Raw genomic sequence first — 21913 nt, 5'->3', positions numbered from 1 at the left:
ATTGCATTCTATCGATTGAATACTTGGTGCAACTCAGTAGACAATATCAGTCATTCTTATTTTAGTCATATATATCAAAAACTTCCTTCAACTTAGGGCTTGCCACACGTTGGAGAAGAAGCGATAAAGTTAAGCGAACTATTGGAGATTAATGAAACCATCATTATTAGTGTCGACTTTGTCCGTGACGTATTTAAGCTCTATGATAGTGTAGGTAGAGCCATGGCTTTAAGAATATTATCGAGCTCATAAATTGAAATCATGCCATCACGGTTGAAGTCAAACCAATTGAAATTTTCTAGAGCTTGTCCATGTCTTGAAAGTAAGGAGTGGAGGAGGAGGAGAGTTTGGAAGCTATTGTTGTTAGATTAGTAATAAAAGGAATAATTTAGGTTCAACAAAAAGAAAATAGGAGGCAATAAAATATGGCATAACAGAGCTATCAAATGCCCAAAATGAAGGTGGCCATCAAACTACTAACACATGGAGAGATGATGAAAGTTTCTGATTACTACCAACTCTAAGTTAGAGTTTGAACTCCTTGGCACTTATCCTTCATAGTCTTCCCTGCTATTCTTATCTCTAAGTATAGTTATTTTCTCAATTAAAGAGAATGTTCTCCCTCCAATACAAGAATGCTTTATTGCTATAAGCTTAGATATTCTGCTTTTTTATACCACTATTTTCATTTTTGCTTTAATTCTATTTCTCCACCTTTCTTTCTCTTTTTTTCTATTCTATTTGTTGTCCCTTGCAAGTAACATGTAACGACCCGAGAACCGGACTGCTACCGATACTAGGGTTCAGATCGACTTAAGGTCGCCGAAACCCGTAGCAAGCTTACTATACATCTTGTTACACCTGATATAATCTCATACATTATCACACGAAATAACAAAAATATAATCATTACATGAATCAAACTCGATCTGCACATGCATCATAATTGAAATCATAAAACGCATAGTAGAGCCCTCATCAAATGCTCCAATATGGTCAATATAACATGCATCAAGCTCGATTTAAACATAAACTTATACTTAAAATTTTTACATGTAAGGATCATGAAGAAGGGATTATAGGGAAATACTAGGTCAAAATACAATTCTAATTCACAAATTAATACATGTCCATAGCTATACTATTACAATAGACTATACCAGCAACTCAACCGACTTTCCGAGCTAACTTTGATCCTGCAAACTTGGGATTAGGGGAAAGGGGATAAGCTATAAGAGCCTAGTAAGCAAAACATAAAAATAGTTCAATAAAATATATGATCGTATGAATGCGTCACAACACAATCAATTCATATCAAGATGGACTTGTCACCAGTAACTCTCTGTGGATTCTGTCCGACCCATGACGGATGCTCCTCAGGACTTCCTCTTAAACATAATATAACATAACATAACCTATCGCTAGGGGCGTAAAATGGGTCTCGACTTGGACTTTCTCTTATATATTGCCAGGGGCATAGAATAGGTCTCGACCTGGACTTCCGTATCCATTATAACATATCATAAAATACTCGATGACTAGTGGATCATTCAACATTCATCCACAATAACAATAAATTATGCAATGCATCATATTTATGAATTCTAATGCAAAACAACCTAATTACATATACATAGTATTCGTGATGCATAAGCATGCTTAAAAAGTTTGATTTCTTTAAAATAATAGATCAGTTCAGTTCTACTCACCTCTAGTTGACGCATGCCTAGTACTGAGCAGTTATCTCACTGCAAGCCTCTACGGTTTTCCAAGTCCGATTCTATACAGATGGACTTAAATGAGGGACTAAATATAACTTTTACAATACTCAAAATAACTCTCCAAAAAACCCTATAAACATACAAAAACACACATAGGAAACGAGCTGAAAAAGGTTGAGCAGGGGACTTTGGGCAGTAGGTTCGGCAGCCAAAGGTTCCTTACAGATCTAAAAGTCAAAACCTTCGGGAGCAGGTTCGGCGGCCTAAAGTCCCTCACAAATCCAAAGGTCAAAACCTTCGGGGGCAGGTTAGGTGGCCAAATGGCTGCCTCCACAGGCAGGTTCGGTGGCCGAACCTTGCTTATCCAACAAGGCAGAACCCGATTCTGCTCTAAACATGCAGCCACTAATTACTTCCAATCACACATGCAATAGCCTAAAAATCAACCATACACACTCAACACGCATAAGGGACGTTTAGAGCTAGTCTAATCCTCATCATGCATCATTAATAACCCAAGAAAAATATCCATTTTCAACCCTAAACTCAAACCTTTCAACTTAAAAAAATAACTAACTTGCATACATCAACAATCCCTTTAAACACCTACAAAACTTGCTGAAACTTTCAGAAAGCAAAAGAAAAGCAAGGATCGAATTTATCTCTTGAAGAACACCAAGGTGACAGCAAGCAAACAGAAGGTTTTTAAAGATTGAGAGATTAGCTCCAAGGGTCCCAAGAGCTAAGATTTCGAAACACAACTCAATTTTCAAAATAACAATAGAAATTCATGAATTCTTTGAGGAATTTTAAAGAAATTTCAGCAAAAATGTTAAAGATGGTGCATAGACTCACCTCTGCTAGAAAATGAAGAAAGAATTCTTACATTTTCGAGCTGAAGACCTTTTATAGGTGATTAGAGAAATCACATTCGATGGCCGAACCTAAAGATTCCTCTAAAACTCTTCACTTCTTTTTTTTTTTTTTTTTAACATAATTCTAAAAATTTTAAATTTCGATAGAGATTCTGTCGAAAAGTTGAAATTCTGACGTTGGAGTTTAGCCGGATACTACACAACAAAACTTTTGTACTTTGTTTTTCTTGTTTTATGGGGTTTTTCTTCTTATATATGTTTTTTTTTTGTGAGGAAGGAAAATATAGAAACCCATTGCAATTCATTTTTTTGCCGTGTAACTTAATCCAAGCCCTTGAAAATTTTCTTTTCTTTTTTTTTTTCTTTTTATAAATATAAGAGAAACTTTTCAGGTCCTTTCTTAGTTTGCATATTGATACTTAATATTTTATACTTTTGCTATCTGAATTTATTTTTCACATGGTTAAAAATTTATTTATTTATTTATCATCCTGTGGATTTTGATTATGCTTCAGTTATTTCTTCAGTTTGGTTATTAAGAAAATATAATCTTTTTTCATAAAGAGAAAAAGAGAAATTTAAATAAAATTTTATCTTTTTTTCTAAATAGTGCATGTGCCATGTGGATAAAAAAAAATTTTTACACTAGAATTTTATTACGTAAAATTATATATTATGATGAATAAGTAAATTTATATCTAAGTGTAATGGATTTTTAAAATATAGATATCTAATAAATCACAAAATTAGTATGTGCACTAGCTAAATCTTAAATATTAAATAGTATAAGAGTGTAACGATATATTTAGTCATTAATTTTTTTTTAAAAAAAAAAAAATATATATATATATATTTAATATTTTTTAAAATTAAAATATCAACCAATAAATTTTTTTATATTTTACAAAGCTTAAATAATAATTTTTAATTTAAAAATATAAAATTAATTATAATTAAATTTAAATATATTAAATAGTAAAATAATATTTTTATCTGTTATATTTTTATCTTTTAAACTTTTTATAAAAATAAATTCCCCAAATTTCAATATGAAAGGACGCTTAACGTAATCTGACCCTTCGACAAAATAATATATATACATGTTATTTTAGCAACAAAATTTAAATGGAAGATGAAGGACAAACAAATTAGTTGTAGGTTTTTTAGAAAAATCCAGATATATCTGTTTGTTTTTTAACAGCAAACGGAATATTTAAAAGAGAAGCAGTTGCCAGCCAGTCTCATCGCTAAAAGGTTGCCAAATTGCGCGATTTAATTCGGCTTTCCGCCAATTGTACGGAGGGATTTTCTCCTTGTTGCTCTTGCATCTTCAATTAGGTTTAGATATTGAAGTTTATCGATCAAAACACCTTTCAATTGAACTGATAGATCCCTAATATGGCGATCCTATACGCGCTGGTGGCTAGGGGATCGGTTGTGCTGGCGGAGTTTACTGCGACGGCGACCAACGCTAGCGCCATAGCTAGACAGATACTGGAGAAGATTCCAGGCAACAATGACAGCCACGTCTCTTATTCTCAAGATCGTTATATATTTCATGTCAAGCGCACCGATGGTCTGACTGTTCTCTGTATGGCTGATGATACCGCTGGAAGTAAGATTTTTGTTCTCCGATTCTCATTTTCTTACTGATTTTACGTTGCTTTGTTTGATGCTAATTTTTTGTTTGAGATTGAGAACGAGAATAGTTGCTTAGAAGCAAGACTCAATTTTCCACTCTTTTACTAAATTGATCGAATGTATTGGATTTTCTTCGTGTTGCCTGTTGTGTGCTTGAGATTCATGGATTTGTAGCTGGCAGAAGAGCTTGTTGCATTGTAGATTACTTTGGTTGTTTAAAGGTTACTTGCTATTTATTTCACCTAGCCCGGGCTGAATTTGATTGTGCCAGGTCTTCATGGACTGTTTCTTTTAAGTACTTTGTATTTTGAATTAATGAATGAATGCAAGTTATGCACTTTATTTATTTACTTACTTTTGGTTGGGGGGTGAGATTCACCAAATTACCTCATATATGATCTCAACTCGTCCTATTTCTAATTCTCTGTACACAGTTCATCTATGTATTGGAGAGGTCATGTTACTTTAATTTAGATTAGGAGTTACTCCATATCTGAAAAATATCTGATGAGGGTCGGGTAGGAGTTGCATGTGGGGGACTCAGGTTGTTTGCAGGAGGGGAATGTAGTATCTGGATGAATCTTTTGCCGTGAAAAATGGGAGCTTAAGGAATTGATTTTGTTCACTTCTCGCTTGGGAATAAAGTGTAGTTGATTCAGTCTCCGCCTGCCCTAAAACGCTACTAGTTGTTTTCATCCTAGCATGGTTATTAATGATGGGTGTTGTGAATAAAAAGGGAAAAATCTGTCCCTCAGTTTCTATGCATGATTGCATGTGTGTTTGTTTCTTTTATATGCACAAAAATTCAAGTCAAGCCTATATAAAGGAAACTATTAGAAATTTAGAGTAATTTAAAGCCATTGACATAATTTTATAGCCAATCAAGAAAAGTGTTTCACACTCGTCTACAAAACTCTCAGTATGCTTGGCAATAGTGGTAATAAATGAATATTGTGTATGAAAACCTTGTGTGAGAAAATATTGCATAAGCTTTTGCTTTACAAGTTAATACTTTTTGCAGGAAGAATTCCTTTTGCGTTTCTTGAAGACATTCATCAGAGATTTGTGAGGACTTATGGCCGTGCTGTTCATTCAGCCCAGGCTTATGCCATGAATGATGAATTTTCAAGGGTTTTGAGCCAGCAAATGGAGTATTACTCGAATGATCCAAATGCTGACAGGATAAATAGACTAAAAGGTGAAATGAGTCAGGTAAGTTTGGATTCTGTTAACAGGAATGAATTCTAGGACAGCATGTCATATGTTTCCATCCATGAGTGGCATTAAGCACATTGACATGCGATAACAGTCTATTTTCGGTTTTCATGGCTTTGTCAGTTCAAGTTAAAGGTTCATTAACTGAATGATACTTGGGTTATGCACAAGATATATGAAGGATATAATATTGATTTATTAATATCCACTTCACCTTTAGAGTGCATATTTATTCCCTTCCTCCATACGTGATGTTCATAAGTTTACAGTTGGTTGCATATTGTCTAGATTTTTGTTTTTTTGTGGAATTATAATTGCCGAATTTGCAATTTTTTTTATAGGTGCGAAATGTTATGATTGAGAATATTGACAAAGTTTTAGAGAGGGGTGATCGTTTGGAATTGCTGGTTGATAAAACTGCTAATATGCAAGGGAACACCTTTCGATTCAGAAAACAAGCTCGTCGTTTCAGAAACACAGTATGGTGGAGAAATGTCAAGCTTATGTATGTTGTCTGCAACAGTTTTCTCATATACGTGGCACCGTAACTACATTAAACCAAAGAAGAGATGCTAAGATATATTAATCTGTTGCTAATTGATCATATTGTTTGTTTCTTGCAGGGTTGCTTTGATATTTCTCCTCCTAGTGATTGTCTATGTCGTGCTGGCTTTTGTATGCCATGGACTGACACTACCTACCTGCCTGAAGTGACAGCAAGTATGGAGTGAGATCCGGTGTGCTTCATTTTTTTTTATTAATTGGTAAATGATATTTCTATTTAAACTTCATCATCTGCAAGTTCTATTAGATTTTCCCCCCTCTTTGCTGCATGAAGTACTAAATTGTCTGTGGGCACAGTTATATTTTCTGTAACAGTGCCTTTCATTTAGACAAATTGGTTGAGCTTGAATGTCTATTGAAGCCTTGGCTTGAGTTATTGTGAATTAATTTTTTGGTGTAAAATCTTTAAGGGTCCTTGTCATTTGTTTTTCACTTCAATGAAATTGTATCTCGCTGAGTCTTTAGTTGTATCAGCAAAAGCTTTTAAAAGGCTAAATCTTGATTCTGAATTATACATTGGAAATAATGCTAAATTTTATCTTTTGGTCCAAATTTATCTCTGAGTTATTATTAAAAGATTAAATAAGGTTATTACTTATCAAAATTTCATAGTATAAGCTACTTTGCTCAATTTATATAGCTTTATTTGAATTTGTTAGCTTGGAGGTAAATTTAGATTAAAAGATAAAACTTCATATGGTTGAGGCAAATTTAACTTTTTTTGAAAAAAGAAAAATCTTTAATTTGTGACCTATTTATTCTCTTTTATGCATTTGGGACATATTTCTTTGTTATACTTTATATTTTGTGAATTAACGTCATATAGCATTGCATCACTTCCCTCTTGCAAATTCCATTCCACCAAGCACCTCCATCGATCTCCCTCGTTTAATGTCACATTGCCCCAACTCGACTGGATGAACGGTTTGGATATGGGACAGAAATGAAACAGAGAAGAGTTTGGTTTTTTATTTAGTTTTAATAAACATTTATTAAAAAATCACAATTAATTATCTTTAGGCATATCCAAATATTTTTTTTTTCACTAAAAGAAGAGACAAAATTCTATTTAAAAATTACAAAGTTATAGTTAGTGAAATTTTAAATCGAGTTATGTAATTGGTTGGTTGATAAATTAAATTAAATTTAAAAAAATAAAAAAATATAAAAGTTAATATTTACAAACTGCTATTAGCTAAATAAATCAAATCAAATATGAGAAAATCGGTTCGAGATAGTGGAGAACATAAATCGGTTTGAATCGAAAAACCAAACCGAATCGATCAATTTCGGTTTAATGGTTCGGTTAATTGAAATATTTAGTTCGGTTTGGTTAGTATTTTTCAACTTATTCGGTTTTCGGTTTGATTCGATTTAAACGTGTTAAATAATCGAAAAATCAAAAAACTAATTTTATATATACTTTTATTAATTTTATATGTATTTTTAAATTTTACATAAATTTTTATAAACTTTTTAAATATTATCATTATGTATTCGGACAATATTTATTGGTAAATTTATGTGAAATATTTATTAAATTATTTTACTGAAATTAAAAGCAGAAAATTCAAAAAAAATTATAAATTTTAGTTTGAATCGAATTGAACCGAACTGAACTGATTTTTATCGATTCGATTCGGTTCGATTATATTTTTATAATCGATTTTTTCGATTTTTAATATTTTTACAATTCATTTTTTGGTTTTTTCGGTTCGATTTGATTTGAAATCAAACCGACCGATTGCACAGCCCTGGTTCGAGACATCAATTTTCCACTTTAGCCGAAAGACACGGAACTCTAGTTGAAGCAACTCAATCAAAATATTTTATGATAAAACAAAGTTTGATAAAGGACAAAATCAAGTAAATTATTCTGCTGAAAAACCAATCAAGTGCAGTATTATGTTTTCAATTAAACCTGACCAATGCCAACCCCTAATGATAAATATAAGGATTTATGTGCATTATAATTTTGCTTAGTCGTAGCAAAATTTAATAGACTCAATATAAGCAAGTGGTATGGATTTAATTGATATTGACTAATTAATATATAACCGTATAAATTTATTAGTTAATTTTGCACTTTATTTGAATAAAAAAATTTATGGTAAACATTTAATAATTACGATAATAAATAAAATTAAAAATTGTCATATTCATTAAAGAATATAGGTAAACACTTTTATACTTAATGAGTGCTTTAAAAGTAATATTGTGTTAAAATATATATGCCATTTTATTTAGCCACCAAGAAATTAGCGATAAAGAATTTTTGTTGCTGATTTAGCAATGACAAATATTTACTATGACAAGTGTGTCGCTATGATTTAGTAATATATATTTTTTTGCCGATGCAAATATTATTGTATTTGAAAGCCATCAAATTAGTACAAGAAAGGGCCCAACAAAATAAAGAAATAAGTCCATTCCTAAGTCAAACCTGAAAAGAAGATCAAATCCAATAGCTATTGCCAACTCAATCCAGATTGATTGTCCAAATCCAACAAAAAAGACAATCTAGAAAAATTCCAGCTAAGAGACTTATCAGCTTCTGTCAGCATCAACCAAAGAGCACCGCACCACACCGACCACTATGTCTCACCGCCAACTTCAGCACAGAATAAGGATGACAAGCAGTAAGACTTGCTATCAACAAATCCACCATCTAAAGCCAACAGAAGACAAAAATAAATCAAAATCAGAAGACAACCCAACATCGCATGCATCCATCTGATCTCCAAATTCACGGCTCGAACTATCATCGAAAAAAAATGAGCCCATGACGATTTCAGTCTTTCATAGTCATGGAGCCACAGAAAGGAGCAAAACCCGTCGCTCCGATGCCGATTTCACTGGCCCTTCGCACTTCAGATAAGAATTCACGATTGAGAAAATACAACTGAAATCAAAACTTCTTTCTTAAAATAGACATACAAAATTATCAATTCGCAAACAAATAAAAATATTTGAGATCCTAAAATACAAAAACCATTAATTTAGAGTTGAGTTTTCTCTACTCAAAGATAAAGGAAACTCAACACGATCAAATTTTTTTTTTTCTCTCTTTAACTTTCTCCCTTTCTCGCTCTTCTAGTTTTTTTACATAAGTAAAATAAAGTTTACCGATATAAATTTGAATCGATAAAATTTTATGAGGATATCAAACATGGGATTAAAATCGTTGTAAATTTATTGCAAAAGTTTTTTTACAAAGAAACAAAATTCTTTAACAACAAAAATTATTTATTGTAAAAATCATATTTATTTGTTTGGTTATAATATTTTTTAAATAATAAAAAAATATAAAAAAATACATAATTTTCGTGTCGATTCACACAAACAACGGCGCTAATGATATTGTTTATATTATATTTTTTTAAGTATAAATTTATAAAATAAAAGAGAATATCAAATGTATTGTTTTAACAAATTCTCTAATATTTAAATGAGTATATGAGTATAGATACTGATAAAATGATCAAAATTAACCATTAAAATAATAATATTGATTAATTATAGAAGTTGATTAATTATAGAAGTTGTGAATTTAGATAGAGAAAAATTTAGATATTATTAAATAATATTCATAATTATAGGAGTTGTGAATTCATTAAATAAAATTTGAATATTATTAAAAGTGAATATAAAATTCTATAAACAGAATAAAAAAAAATTTAAATAAGATAATATAATAAATTTTATATAAAATAAAAAAGGTAATTTTAATGGATAAAAATAATATTTTAATATTGATAATTTTTATTGTGATTAGAATTTTATTGTAGTAATTATATAATATTTAAATAATTAATATATTTGAATTATTAAAATTTAAATATATTTTAATATTAATCTTCATTAATAATTATATATATAAATTTATATAAATTGATTCTAATTAATTTAAGATTAAATACTAATTTCCGTTCCAAATTTTGGCGTTGCGTTACGTACGTTAATAACGAGTCTAATCACCTATGAATGTACCCCACCGCTCAGAATCATTATCACTCAAACGTACGGAGAAGGAGCAGGCCAACGAAAAAGCTAGAATCCTCCCATCAAACAGCCTTCTCACAAAATCAAGGGAACCTTTTATATGTAATGGCCTAATGGGTCACAAATTAGTTAATTTGTTTGCTGACATGTTCCTTACCTTTTGAGACTTGGTCCCATCCTTTCTGTGGGCCCGATCGCACGTGCACTTCGAAAAATAGAAGATTATCAGTCCATCAAACCAACGGCTTACAAGCACCATCCCACGTAACAAACCTATACACACCCCGCTCCACATTCATCTTAATACGGCACCGGAGAAGAGGAGTAAAAATAAAAAAAAATTGTATATTATTGTAAAACTTACTAATTAATTTTTTAATTTTAAAAAATATTAAAATGTTCCAACAGTTTAAAAGTTAAACTAATTAATTTATTTATTAATTTTAATAATTAAATATTTTTTATTTAATTTGTATAATTTTAAAAATTAGTTAGTTTTTTCGTTAATTAATTTTTTTAATTTGTAATTTAATAATATTTAATAATTAAAATAATATAAAACTAATTAATAAATTTTTTAATTAAAATTAAATAATCAATTAATAAATTTTTTCCTGTATAGGATTAAATAATAAATTTGCAAAATAAGAACAAAAGAAAGAAAAAGAAGCGCAGGTTAGCTAGAATGCGCGCTGGTTGTCCAAAGCCTCTTCCTCTACTCCCCTGCTCCCTCTAACCACATGTTATCCTCTGGCTTCATTCTTCTTTGATCGAACCAGAAGCAGAGGGAAAGAAACCTCCAAAGAACGAAGCAATGAAGCACACTTCATCCGAGGCGGTACCATCCTCATCACCACAAGCTGCTGCTTCCTCATCCTCCTACTCCGCCGCGGCGGCAACTGTGTCCGCTCTTACCGACCAGACGCCACCCTCCACTTTATTGTCTTCGTCGTCAATTCCGGCGGAGGACCTGGCCGTGGGGTCCACGAGGGATGGGAGCGGCGGGGCGCAAGAAACAGTGACCGTCGATCGTCGAGGAGAGTACTCCGCCATTTGCCGATGGACGGTCCAAAACTTCCCTCGTGTTAAAGCTAGGGCACTTTGGAGCAAGTACTTTGAGGTTGGTGGCTACGATTGCCGCCTCTTAATTTACCCTAAAGGAGACTCCCAGGCTTTGCCAGGATATATCTCTGTATATCTCCAAATCATGGACCCTCGCGGCACCTCTTCCTCCAAATGGGATTGCTTCGCTAGCTACCGTTTAGCTATCGTCAATCAAACCGACGATTCCAAAACTATTCATCGGGATTCGTGGCATCGATTCTCTAGCAAGAAAAAATCTCACGGTTGGTGTGATTTCACCCCTTCGTCTACTGTCTTTGATTCCAAATTAGGTTATTTGTTTAACAATGATTCTGTTCTTATCACCGCCGACATTTTAATCCTTAATGAATCCGTTAGTTTTATGCGCGATAATAATGACTTGCAATCAGTTTCTTCCTCAATAATATCATCGTCGGTTGTTGCCGGACCAGTATCTGATGTATTAAGCGGTAAATTTACTTGGAAAGTCCGTAATTTTAGTTTGTTCAAGGAAATGATTAAGACACAGAAGATAATGAGCCCGGTGTTTCCAGCCGGTGATTGTAATCTGAGAATCAGTGTGTACCAGAGCTCAGTTAATGGGCAAGATTATTTCTCCATGTGTTTGGAGAGTAAGGACACGGAGAAGACAGCTGTATCTGATAGGAGTTGTTGGTGTTTGTTTAGAATGTCAGTGTTGAACCAAAAGCCAGGGTCCAATCATATGCACAGAGACTCATATGGGCGGTTTGCTGCGGATAATAAGACTGGGGATAATACAAGTCTGGGCTGGAATGATTATATGAAAATGTCTGATTTTGTTGGGCCAGACTTGGGATTTTTGGTGGATGATACTGCAGTTTTCAGTACTTCATTCCATGTGATCAAGGAGTTCAGTAGCTTTTCGAAGACTGGGGGGTTAATTGGAGGGAGGAGTGGAAGTGGTGCAAGGAAGTCTGATGGGCACATGGGAAAATTTACTTGGAGGATTGAGAATTTTACAAGGTTAAAAGATCTATTGAAGAAGAGGAAGATTACAGGTCTTTGCATCAAGAGCAGGAGGTTTCAGATTGGGAATCGAGATTGCCGTCTCATTGTTTATCCCCGAGGTAATCCAACATATTTGATGGCTATGGTTGATTCCAATTATGCATATCAATACATGTCCTCACTTTTTTGTAATTTCTTGCAATGTTTAATAAATTTTGGAATAATTTTAGGATGTCATTCCTTTATGGATGAGTGAAGCTTATTAGCCTATTAGTTTTCAAGTTCTTTGGATAGATGTAGCTTATTAATGCTGACCCTTTATCGTGAACTTAATTTCAGTAGTAAGTACTCTATTTCTTTGGATAGACATGGCTTATTACTGCTCATTAATCCTTGTGATTGGAGTTCCTTAAAATTTTGCTGCTCATGCTGCACTAAGAAAGGCAGTTTTTGCCTGCATGCGTTCAATATTCAGCTGGTGGAATATCTGAAGCTAGACTGACTGTTGCTTAAATTGTGTAAGAGAGTAAATTTATTGGTAGATCCTGTATATTTGGTTGTATCAGAGTAAACTAATAAGAATTTGCATGTTTGATGGTACCAGGGCAGTCTCAGCCACCATGTCATCTTTCAGTGTTTCTTGAGGTTACAGATTCACGGAATACTTCCAGTGATTGGAGTTGTTTTGTGAGCCATCGTTTGTCAGTTCTGAACCAGAGGATGGAGGAGAAATCTGTAACAAAAGAATCTCAGAATCGCTATTCCAAAGCTGCAAAAGATTGGGGTTGGCGTGAATTTGTGACACTTACTAGCCTTTTTGATCAAGATTCTGGGTTCCTTGTTCAGGATACTGTGGTATTCTCTGCTGAGGTTCTCATTTTGAAGGAGACATCAATAATGCAGGATTTTACTGATCAGGATATTGAGGCAATCGTTACTGGTTCCCAGATTGATAGGGTTGGGAAAAGAAGTTCATTCACATGGAAGGTGGAAAACTTCCTGTCTTTCAAGGAAATAATGGAAACCCGGAAAATCTTCAGCAAGTTCTTTCAAGCTGGTGGATGTGAGCTTCGGATTGGTGGGTTCTAATATGTGGTCCTCTCCCTGCAAACATTTTGGTTGTGTTTGTCTCCTTTTGTGATGCAACTGATGGTCCATCTTTTCCCTGATGCAGGTGTCTATGAATCCTTCGACACCATATGCATATATCTAGAGAGTGACCAGTCAGTTGGTAGTGATCTGGATAAAAATTTTTGGGTCAGATATAGGATGGCTGTGGTGAATCAAAAGAATCCAGCCAAGACTGTGTGGAAGGAGTCTTCTATTTGTACAAGGACATGGAATAATTCTGTTCTGCAATTTATGAAGGTGTCTGATATGTTGGAAGCAGATGCAGGGTTCCTTGTGCGTGACACTGTTGTTTTTGTTTGTGAAATATTGGATTGCTGTCCTTGGTTTGAGTTTTCAGATCTAGAGGTTAGTATGTATGGCTTGCCTGCTTTTTAATGCAAGTGCTTTTTACTTGTAGGATATGATAATATCATAAATCTGTTATTCAAAGGATGCTTTGATGATTGTGAAATTACTTGATGTTGAGGGCCAACACAATCTGGACCTGGCTAAAAAATACTCTGGAGATATGACCATTATATTTTATGTCTTCTGTGTAACTTCGACATTTTTGCTGCATACCTAATTTGCATTGGATATGGTATTTGGAAATTCAAATTCGATGATGTTTTGTGTGCATTTGTATGTGTTCAGCGTCTCAACATGCATTGCGAGCCCATTTCTTATATCTTAATCCTTGAATGGTTGCCTTCACATCATGTTTGTAGTCTCAAGTTTGTGATCTATGTTTTCTTCTGATTCGTGTTTAGGCAATATTGAAAAACTCAGTATTCAAATGAAGATGCTGATCGGATATAGGACTAATCATCGAACTTACTTTGCAGACAGGTCAAAATATATTAGTTCTGGTGTTTTGTGAATATATGATGGATGACTGATGACTAGCAATATCATTACAAGTGTGTATCTAATGAATAGGGGTGCATGGTTCTTGTGGGTCTTGAACCCAAGAACCGACTGGAATCGTGCTAAAACTCTTGCTTTTTTTGGTTCCTAGTTAGACCCTGAACCAGAATCGGAACTAGAACCAGAACCAACCATACACCACTACTATACACCACTACTGTTAAATGTACCAATATGACATAAAGTCATGATATCCCCGATATTTTGTTCTCTTCTTCATCGTTAAATAGTTGCGCTTGCGCGCTGTCCTTTTTAGTCCAGGCCTGTTAGCACTTAGTAGTCCTAGAGGGGATTATATTCTTGTAAGGTCTTCATGACATTAATCCTCTCGTTAGGAGCTAGGCTGCTAACTGTTGTTTTACTATGTTAGGTTATGGCCTCTGAGGATGATCATGATGCATTAACAACTGATCCTGATGAACTCGTTGATTCTGAAGACAGTGAAGGAGCAAGCGGAGATGAAGAAGATATCTTCAGAAACCTTCTTTCTAGAGCTGGATTTCACCTGACTTATGGAGATAATCCTTCACAGCCACAGGTTACCTTAAGGGAAAAGCTCCTAATGGATGCTGGTGCAATTGCTGGTTTTTTGACTGGATTACGGGTGTATCTAGATGACCCTGGTAAAGTAAAGCGTTTGCTTCTTCCAACCAAGCTTTCTAGTAACAGTGACGGAAATAAGGCAGCAAAAGCTGATGAATCTTCCCCCAGCTTGATGAATCTGTTGATGGGAGTTAAAGTTTTGCAGCAAGCAATTATAGACTTACTTTTGGACATAATGGTTGAATGTTGTCAACCTTCAGAAGGAAGTTCCAATGATGATTTATCTGATGTGAATTCAAAGCCTTCTGTTGATGGCAATGGTGCTGCCACTCCATTGGAATGTGATAGGGAAAGTGGAGGAACAAAATCTGCTCAATGTCCTGAATATGAGAGATTGGATTCTGGTGTAGATGATACTACCAGTGCATCTGCTGTACAAAGCACTGATGGAAATGGCATTGATATGCCTGGAAAATCTCTTCATGGACAGCCTACTTATGCACCAGCAACAACAGCTGGAGCTTCTCTGGAAAATGCTTCCTTTTGCTCTAAGGCATGTTTCATTTTTTTGCCGCAGTGGTAATCAATCAATTTTTAATATATATGTATATTAACTAGTTTGAAAGTTGAATTTTCAGACCAAGTGGCCAGAACAATCTGAGGAGCTCTTAGGATTGATTGTAAACTCCCTGAGAGCACTTGATGGCGCTGTTCCACAAGGCTGTCCTGAGCCAAGACGAAGGCCTCAATCTGCACAAAAGATTGCTCTTGTACTGGATAAAGCTCCAAAACATCTGCAGCCTGACCTTGTGGCTTTAGTCCCCAAGTTGGTTGAGCATTCAGAGCATCCAATGGCAGCTTGTGCACTTCTTGAAAGACTTCAAAAGCCTGATGCAGAACCTGCTTTGCGGATACCTGTAAGATATTCTTTGGAGAAGTGCTTTGGCTTTTTATTGATCAATTTGCTTCACTAGATTGCGTTGTCACTTGTCGGGGCCACATGAAAAAAAAGAACCACAAACATTTTGCCAAACCATTTCAATTTTGATGATAGTACATGCATATTTTCTCATGTTGTCTTCCACAACACATTTTATTGCAATGTTATGTTTTTTTTTTTCTCTCTCCCTTTTCAACAGGTTTTTGGTGCTCTTAGTCAACTGGAATGTGGCAGTGATGTATGGGAACGTATTCTATTTCAGTCTTTTGAGCTTTTAGCCAACTCAAATGATGAGCCTCTTGCTGCAACCATAGATTTTATATTTAAAGCTGCATCCCACTGCCAACATCTTCCTGAAGCAGTATTTATTTCTTTCTCAATTTTGTTATTATATTTTCCAACACAGTTTCATTTATCCATTTGTAATATTATTTGTTTTCTTTTGCAGGTTAGGTCTGTTCGTGTCAGGCTAAAAAAATTGGGAACTGATGTGGCTCCTTGTGTCCTGGATTTTTTGAGTAAAATTGTAAATAGTTGGGGAGATGTTGCTGAAACCATACTTAGAGATATTGAATGTGATAATGACTTTGGGGATGACAGCGCATTGCCTGGTCTTTGCCTGTTTGGTGAAAATGGAGCAAATCCTGAAAGGATGCATGTCGCGGATGAGCAGGCTATCCATGCTAGTTGTCATTTTTCTGACATTTATGTCCTGATTGAGATGTTATCTATACCTTGTCTTGCTGTTGAAGCTTCTGAAACATTTGAGAGAGCTGTAGGTCGAGGGGCAATTATGGCTCAATCTGTAGCAATGGTTTTGGAAAGATGCATCACTCAGAGGCTGAGTTACAATGCCAGACTTGTTGCTGAAAATTTTCAGCATACAGATGGTGTATTAGAGGGAGAAGCCAGTGAACAGCTGAGAATCCAAAGGGATGATTTTAATGTTGTTCTTGGCCTTGCTGAGACCTTGGCCCTTTCAAGGGACCCATGTGTGAGGGAGTTTGTAAAGATGCTTTACACATTATTGTTTAAGTGGTATGTTGATGAATCATACAGAGGGAGGATGCTAAAGAGACTTGTCGATCGTGCCACCAGTACTACAGATAATAGTCGTGATGTCAATTTAGACTTGGATATTTTGGTTCTTTTAGTTTGTGAGGAGCAAGAAGTTGTTAAACCTGTTTTAAGCATGATGCGGGAGGTTGCTGAACTCGCAAATGTTGATAGGGCAGCTCTTTGGCATCAGTTATGTGCCAGTGAGGATGAAATCATTCACATGCGTGAAGAGAGGAAGACGGAATCTTCTAATTTGGCTCGGGAAAAGACTATTCTATCACAAAAATTGAGTGAATCAGAGGCTACTAACAATAGACTCAAGGTACCTGATATATTGCAATCAATGATATGGTCTTGAGAAATGCTATTAAATCTTATGAGCTTTGTGTTTTTTAGTATTGACACTCTAATAATTGCAGTCTGAAATGAGGGCTGAGATGGATCGCTTTGCTCGGGAAAAGAGGGAACTTTCTGAACAACTGCAAGAAGTAGAAAGTCAGCTTGAGTGGATACGCTCCGAGAGGGATGAAGAAATCACCAAGCTTACAGCTGAGAAGACAATTCTTCAGGATCGTCTTCATGAGGCCGAAGCACAGCTCTCTCAGTTGAAATCCCGGAAACGGGATGAATTGAAGGTAGCACAAGCATAGATATATTCTTCCATGCACACGTACACTCATACAGACAACCATTCCTTCTGCTTCGTTCTTCTGCACTTCTAATATGATTCTGCATTTTTAATGAAGAATCCTGTATTTTTTTAATAGATTTGTGTGATTATTGATTCAATTTGATTCTTCGTCCTTCTGATTTGAACCTGTAAGGTGAATCACAAATGTACCTCAATCGTGATTGATTCGTAATAGCAAATCGAGTCAATCGATATGAATTGACTGATTTGATTCTTTTTCTAGAGAGTTGTTGGATTTTATAATTTTAAAATGCAAGATTTGACTTCATTTTTTTGCTATGAAAATTGCACATAAACCTTCCCTTAGCTATTTTTCTTCCACCATCCGTTATTTTCCATCTCTCCTTTATACCAATATATTTTTACTTTTTTATTTAACCTGCATTTATTGTTAATTATTTGATCAAATTTAAATGGGAGTTTCAACATATTCATAGTGATAATCATTATTAACTATTCAAGACTTCACAATTATAAGATAAAATGTATAACATGATAAGAATATATTGTTCTGTATGAAACATGCTTCTAATTAGCTAAATGATAATGCTATATTTATTAGAATATGCATTTTAATATTTTTTTTTTCTTGTTTTAGAACATGTATCATTTGTAATTAATTATGATAATTTTTTATCAAATCTTACATTTAAATTTTATTCTCGATTCACAAATTGGAAGATTTCTTCTCGATTTGACAACTATGCTATGGTCATATATGGATGGTATAGCCTTGTAAATTGTTTCTTCTTTATACTTGATGTAGGCAAATGAAAATATTTGTTATCCCTTTTCTGGGGGAAGGGTTGGGGTTCATGCAATGAAAATCGTTTAGATGTTTGCTTGTGTTCTTCTGCCTTTAGTATTGACTTCTGTATTGCTTCCATGTGTGACGATGATCTATGAACATGACAGAGAGTGGTAAAGGAGAAAAATTCTCTTGCCGAACGGTTAAAGAGTGCTGAAGCTACATGGAAAAGATTTGATGAAGAGTTGAAGCGATATGCCGCAGAGAATATGACAAGGGAGGAAATCCGTCAGTCGTTGGAGGATGAAGTTCGGAGATTGACTCGAACAGTTGGACAAACAGAAGGAGAAAAGAGGGAAAAGGAAGAACAAGTTGCTCGGTGTGAAGCATATATTGATGGAATGGAATCAAAATTGCAGGCCTGCCAGGTTTTTCCTTCAATATAGTTTTTTTTCTCTGCTGCCAAAACTGATTGAAAGTTCCAATCTTCTTCTTTTTCTCCTCTTATTTTTCAAATCAGGAAGCTGCTTTAGATGTGGGTGGAATCTTTTTTAAACTTACTGATAAAAATATAATGGCGTGGAGCCATGGGAACTTGAAGAAAGTTTCTAATATTAGAATGATGAAGGAGCAGTTTTATGGGAAAGGGGAGGGTGCTGATGTTGGGCATAACATCCTTTGGACGAATAAAATTAAAATGAGAACAACAATAGGAAGAAATGATGAGGTGCAGTGGAACATCATGGTCATTGGCCAGATTATTATCTTATTATTGAAGGTTTTCTTTTTCCCTAGAATGTTGGGAATAGTAGTTTAGCGTTTATATAGCGTCATTATAAAAGGGATTTTAAGCAGTGTTTTTCATTATCTATACTGCCGTTTCTCTCTTTCGTATTCTCTTTTAAGCAATTTATTAGCTGTAACTATGCTGTATTCCTAGTTTTCCTGTGCTTTTGAACATTCAGAGATGTTTGATATTAATCCTTTTCTTTTTTTCAGCAATACATTCACACGCTTGAGGCTTCACTTCAAGAAGAAATGTCACGACATGCTCCTCTTTATGGTGCCGGGTTGGAAGCTCTGTCAATGAAGGAGTTGGAGACCATATCACGTATTCATGAGGAAGGGCTGAGGCAGATCCGTTCCATCCAACAACGCAAGGGAAGTCCGTCTGCCAGTCCTCTTGTGAGCCCCCACGCTATGACACATAATCATGGCTTGTACCCTGCTCCGCCACCTCCTATGGCTGTTGGATTACCTCCATCACTAATTGCAAATGGTGTTGGAATCCACAGCAATGGACATGTGAATGGTGCAGTTGGACCATGGTTCAGTCATACTTAAATTTCATTGTTGCAGGTTGCTTAATGCCAATTTAGGCATTTGTTTGCCTAATTCAGTTTTTCTCCTTTTTTTTTTTCTTTTTTTTTTTTTTTTTTTTGTGGGATGGGGGAGGATGTCTCACTGTGATTGGGGTGTTCTCTATGGAGTTTGACTGGTAGGACTTGTGAAACACGTGAGGGCGAAAAATAATAATAACACAAAGTTCTAGTGAAGGGCAGTGGCTTAGGAAATGAATGCCGAGTAGCGAGCGAGTCCAATAGAACTAACAGTTGGAAAATGTCATTCAATTGCTTCTTTTTCATAAAGATAATCATAGGCCTCCTGAAAAAGTTTTGTTGATCATTGTGTTTCATTTCCCGTCACTTTGAGCCCTTTTGTCATCCATTTCTTGTCTGGTGGTGCTGTCATTTTAGCATTTGTCTTGGGTTTTCAATAGTACAGTGATATTAAATTTGTGGGTCCTTACCCTTAACTTCCTTTATCCTCCTCCACCTTCCGTAGTTGATAGTGTGCTGATAGGTTAGCCGTTAAAAGAGAAGCCCTTGTTATCTGTACGGCGGCTTAGGCGGGAACCTTTTAAGTTCAAATTACGGGTTCGTGTAAGTGTGAAGTTTAGTGAAATAGAGGCCCATTGAACTAGACCGTAATTGGGTTCGAAGGTTCTAGCTATAAATATGAGTTGCGAGGTTAGTCTGGATCAATAAATGGGACCAACTACTTTAGAAGTATGCTACTACGTGACCATGACCCAGACCCAGTTGTATATTTTGTAATGTGTCTTCTTCTGGGCTCTAAAATGTGCTGGCCTGGATCACCTTACAGTGACGAGTGGTCAATCTCTCGCCTTGAACATCAACCAATCTAGCTGCGCACTTCAGTTGCACCAAGAATTCTTTTACCTACATCGGGATATCTAGTTTAATTTACAATGAGTACACATGCTTAATTTTCTTAATAGTAATTATTTTAATATAGAGAATATAAACATAATTTTATCTCGAACCAATAAAAATGAGTTACTCTTACATATGTATTTACATAAAGAAGAGAACTAATTAAATGTTTATTACTATTAAAAATATTAATAAAACTGTTTCTTAATAATATAAAATTTTGATTACAAATAAAAATACAAGCTAACGAATTAAATTAAAAATTTTCAAGCAATAACAGATTCCCATATGATTTTTTAGTGGATATAATCTATTATTATTAAATTTAACCAGATTTATATATTTAAATTTCATTACTTTTTCACCCTTCCAACTTTTTTATATACTATATAAAATATATATATATATATATATATATATATATATATATATATATATATATATATATATATATATTATTTATAGATTAAATGGGTATATAACAACTCAATCGGTTCCAATATTTTTTCATATTGCATAAAAGTACGCTTCATTGCTTAATGCTAACATTTCGTTATTTCTTAGTACGAATTTGAATTTAATCAATTATATTAAAATTTTTAAATGATTAATAATATATTTCTAAATCAATTTTAATAAATAGAAGTGATGACCGCTGGATTTCCCTATCCCCAATCCTGGGCCTAGATTACGGCCACGGCCCATGAAAGGAAGGCCCGCACACCCTCTCAAGTAAAACAGGCCCGGATCATTAGACCCCTGAGGCCGGACTCCACCAGATTCTTCCCCATCGAGATCGGCCTAGCCCGTATAACCTCCCCACGAACTCCTTCTCCTCCTGGGTTCAGTGCCCAGCCCAGCTCTCGGCCCAGCTCAGAATCCAGAACGAGACTCGTCGTACAGCCTGGCAGATCCGCTCAAGTGTACGCACGGGGGAGAATCAGAGGCCGTTACGCATGGAGCAGGCGCCTGATATCCTCGTACGCCCATATCTGTATGGCAGAGACGCGTGGTCCAATCATGGGAGAGCCGTTATACGTCACCAGCCAGCAGGAAGAAAAGGATAAAAGGGATACCCCTCTAGAGAGATAGGCCAAGTTTTTCTTCAATACACAAACCCTTGTAAAACCCTATTCTATTGGATCTCAGATCATCAATTGGCGCCGTCTGTGGGAAAACGACGAAGATCTTTTCATCACCGGAGTTTTCACTCTTAACAAAACCCACTGAGATCCACGATGGCTAATCACAACGAAAACAATCTTAACACCCCAAACGACCTAAGCTCTGCCCAAGAAGGGCAGCAGTTCTCCTTTTCTAGCCCTACAACATTAAACAACCAAACACCCATTCCTCTCAATCCTTCGCCAAGCTTGACAGGGAACGCGCCCGCAGTGGCCTTGTCCAACCAAGACCTCCAAACTATCGCATTCCAGCTACAAAGCACCACCCACTGGTTGGGGCAGATAATGCAGCAAAGGGGCCTTGGCACCCCAGTGAACGCACTCCCAGTGGTAGAAGAACCCCAAACAATGAGCCCCAACCTACCCTTGATCGCCTTCAAACC

General features: G+C 35.2%; 2 protein-coding genes across 2 annotated transcripts; both read left to right on the top strand.

The window, feature by feature from the left end:
- Positions 1–3754: 3754 nt before the first annotated feature.
- On the top strand, positions 3755–6486 carry LOC110610685 (vesicle-associated membrane protein 711). Its single transcript, XM_021750723.2, has 4 exons — positions 3755–4211; positions 5259–5449; positions 5794–5957; positions 6076–6486. Exons 1-4 carry the CDS (start codon positions 3995–3997, stop codon positions 6164–6166), a joined length of 663 nt encoding a protein of 220 aa, XP_021606415.1. The 5' UTR covers positions 3755–3994; the 3' UTR covers positions 6167–6486.
- Positions 6487–10685: 4199 nt separating this feature from the next.
- LOC110610443 lies at positions 10686–19513 on the top strand. The gene is made up of 10 exons (XM_021750366.2): positions 10686–12210; positions 12696–13169; positions 13266–13567; positions 14499–15224; positions 15310–15588; positions 15811–15972; positions 16060–16992; positions 17090–17305; positions 18277–18537; positions 19109–19513. The coding sequence occupies exons 1-10, from the start codon at positions 10833–10835 to the stop codon at positions 19451–19453; spliced, it is 5076 nt and encodes a 1691-aa protein (XP_021606058.1). The 5' UTR covers positions 10686–10832; the 3' UTR covers positions 19454–19513.
- Positions 19514–21913: the final 2400 nt, after the last annotated feature.

Source organism: Manihot esculenta, chromosome 3 (genome assembly GCF_001659605.2).
Source record: "Manihot esculenta cultivar AM560-2 chromosome 3, M.esculenta_v8, whole genome shotgun sequence".
NCBI lineage: Eukaryota > Viridiplantae > Streptophyta > Magnoliopsida > Malpighiales > Euphorbiaceae > Manihot > Manihot esculenta.
This window is presented reverse-complemented; position numbering and strand designations above follow the sequence as displayed.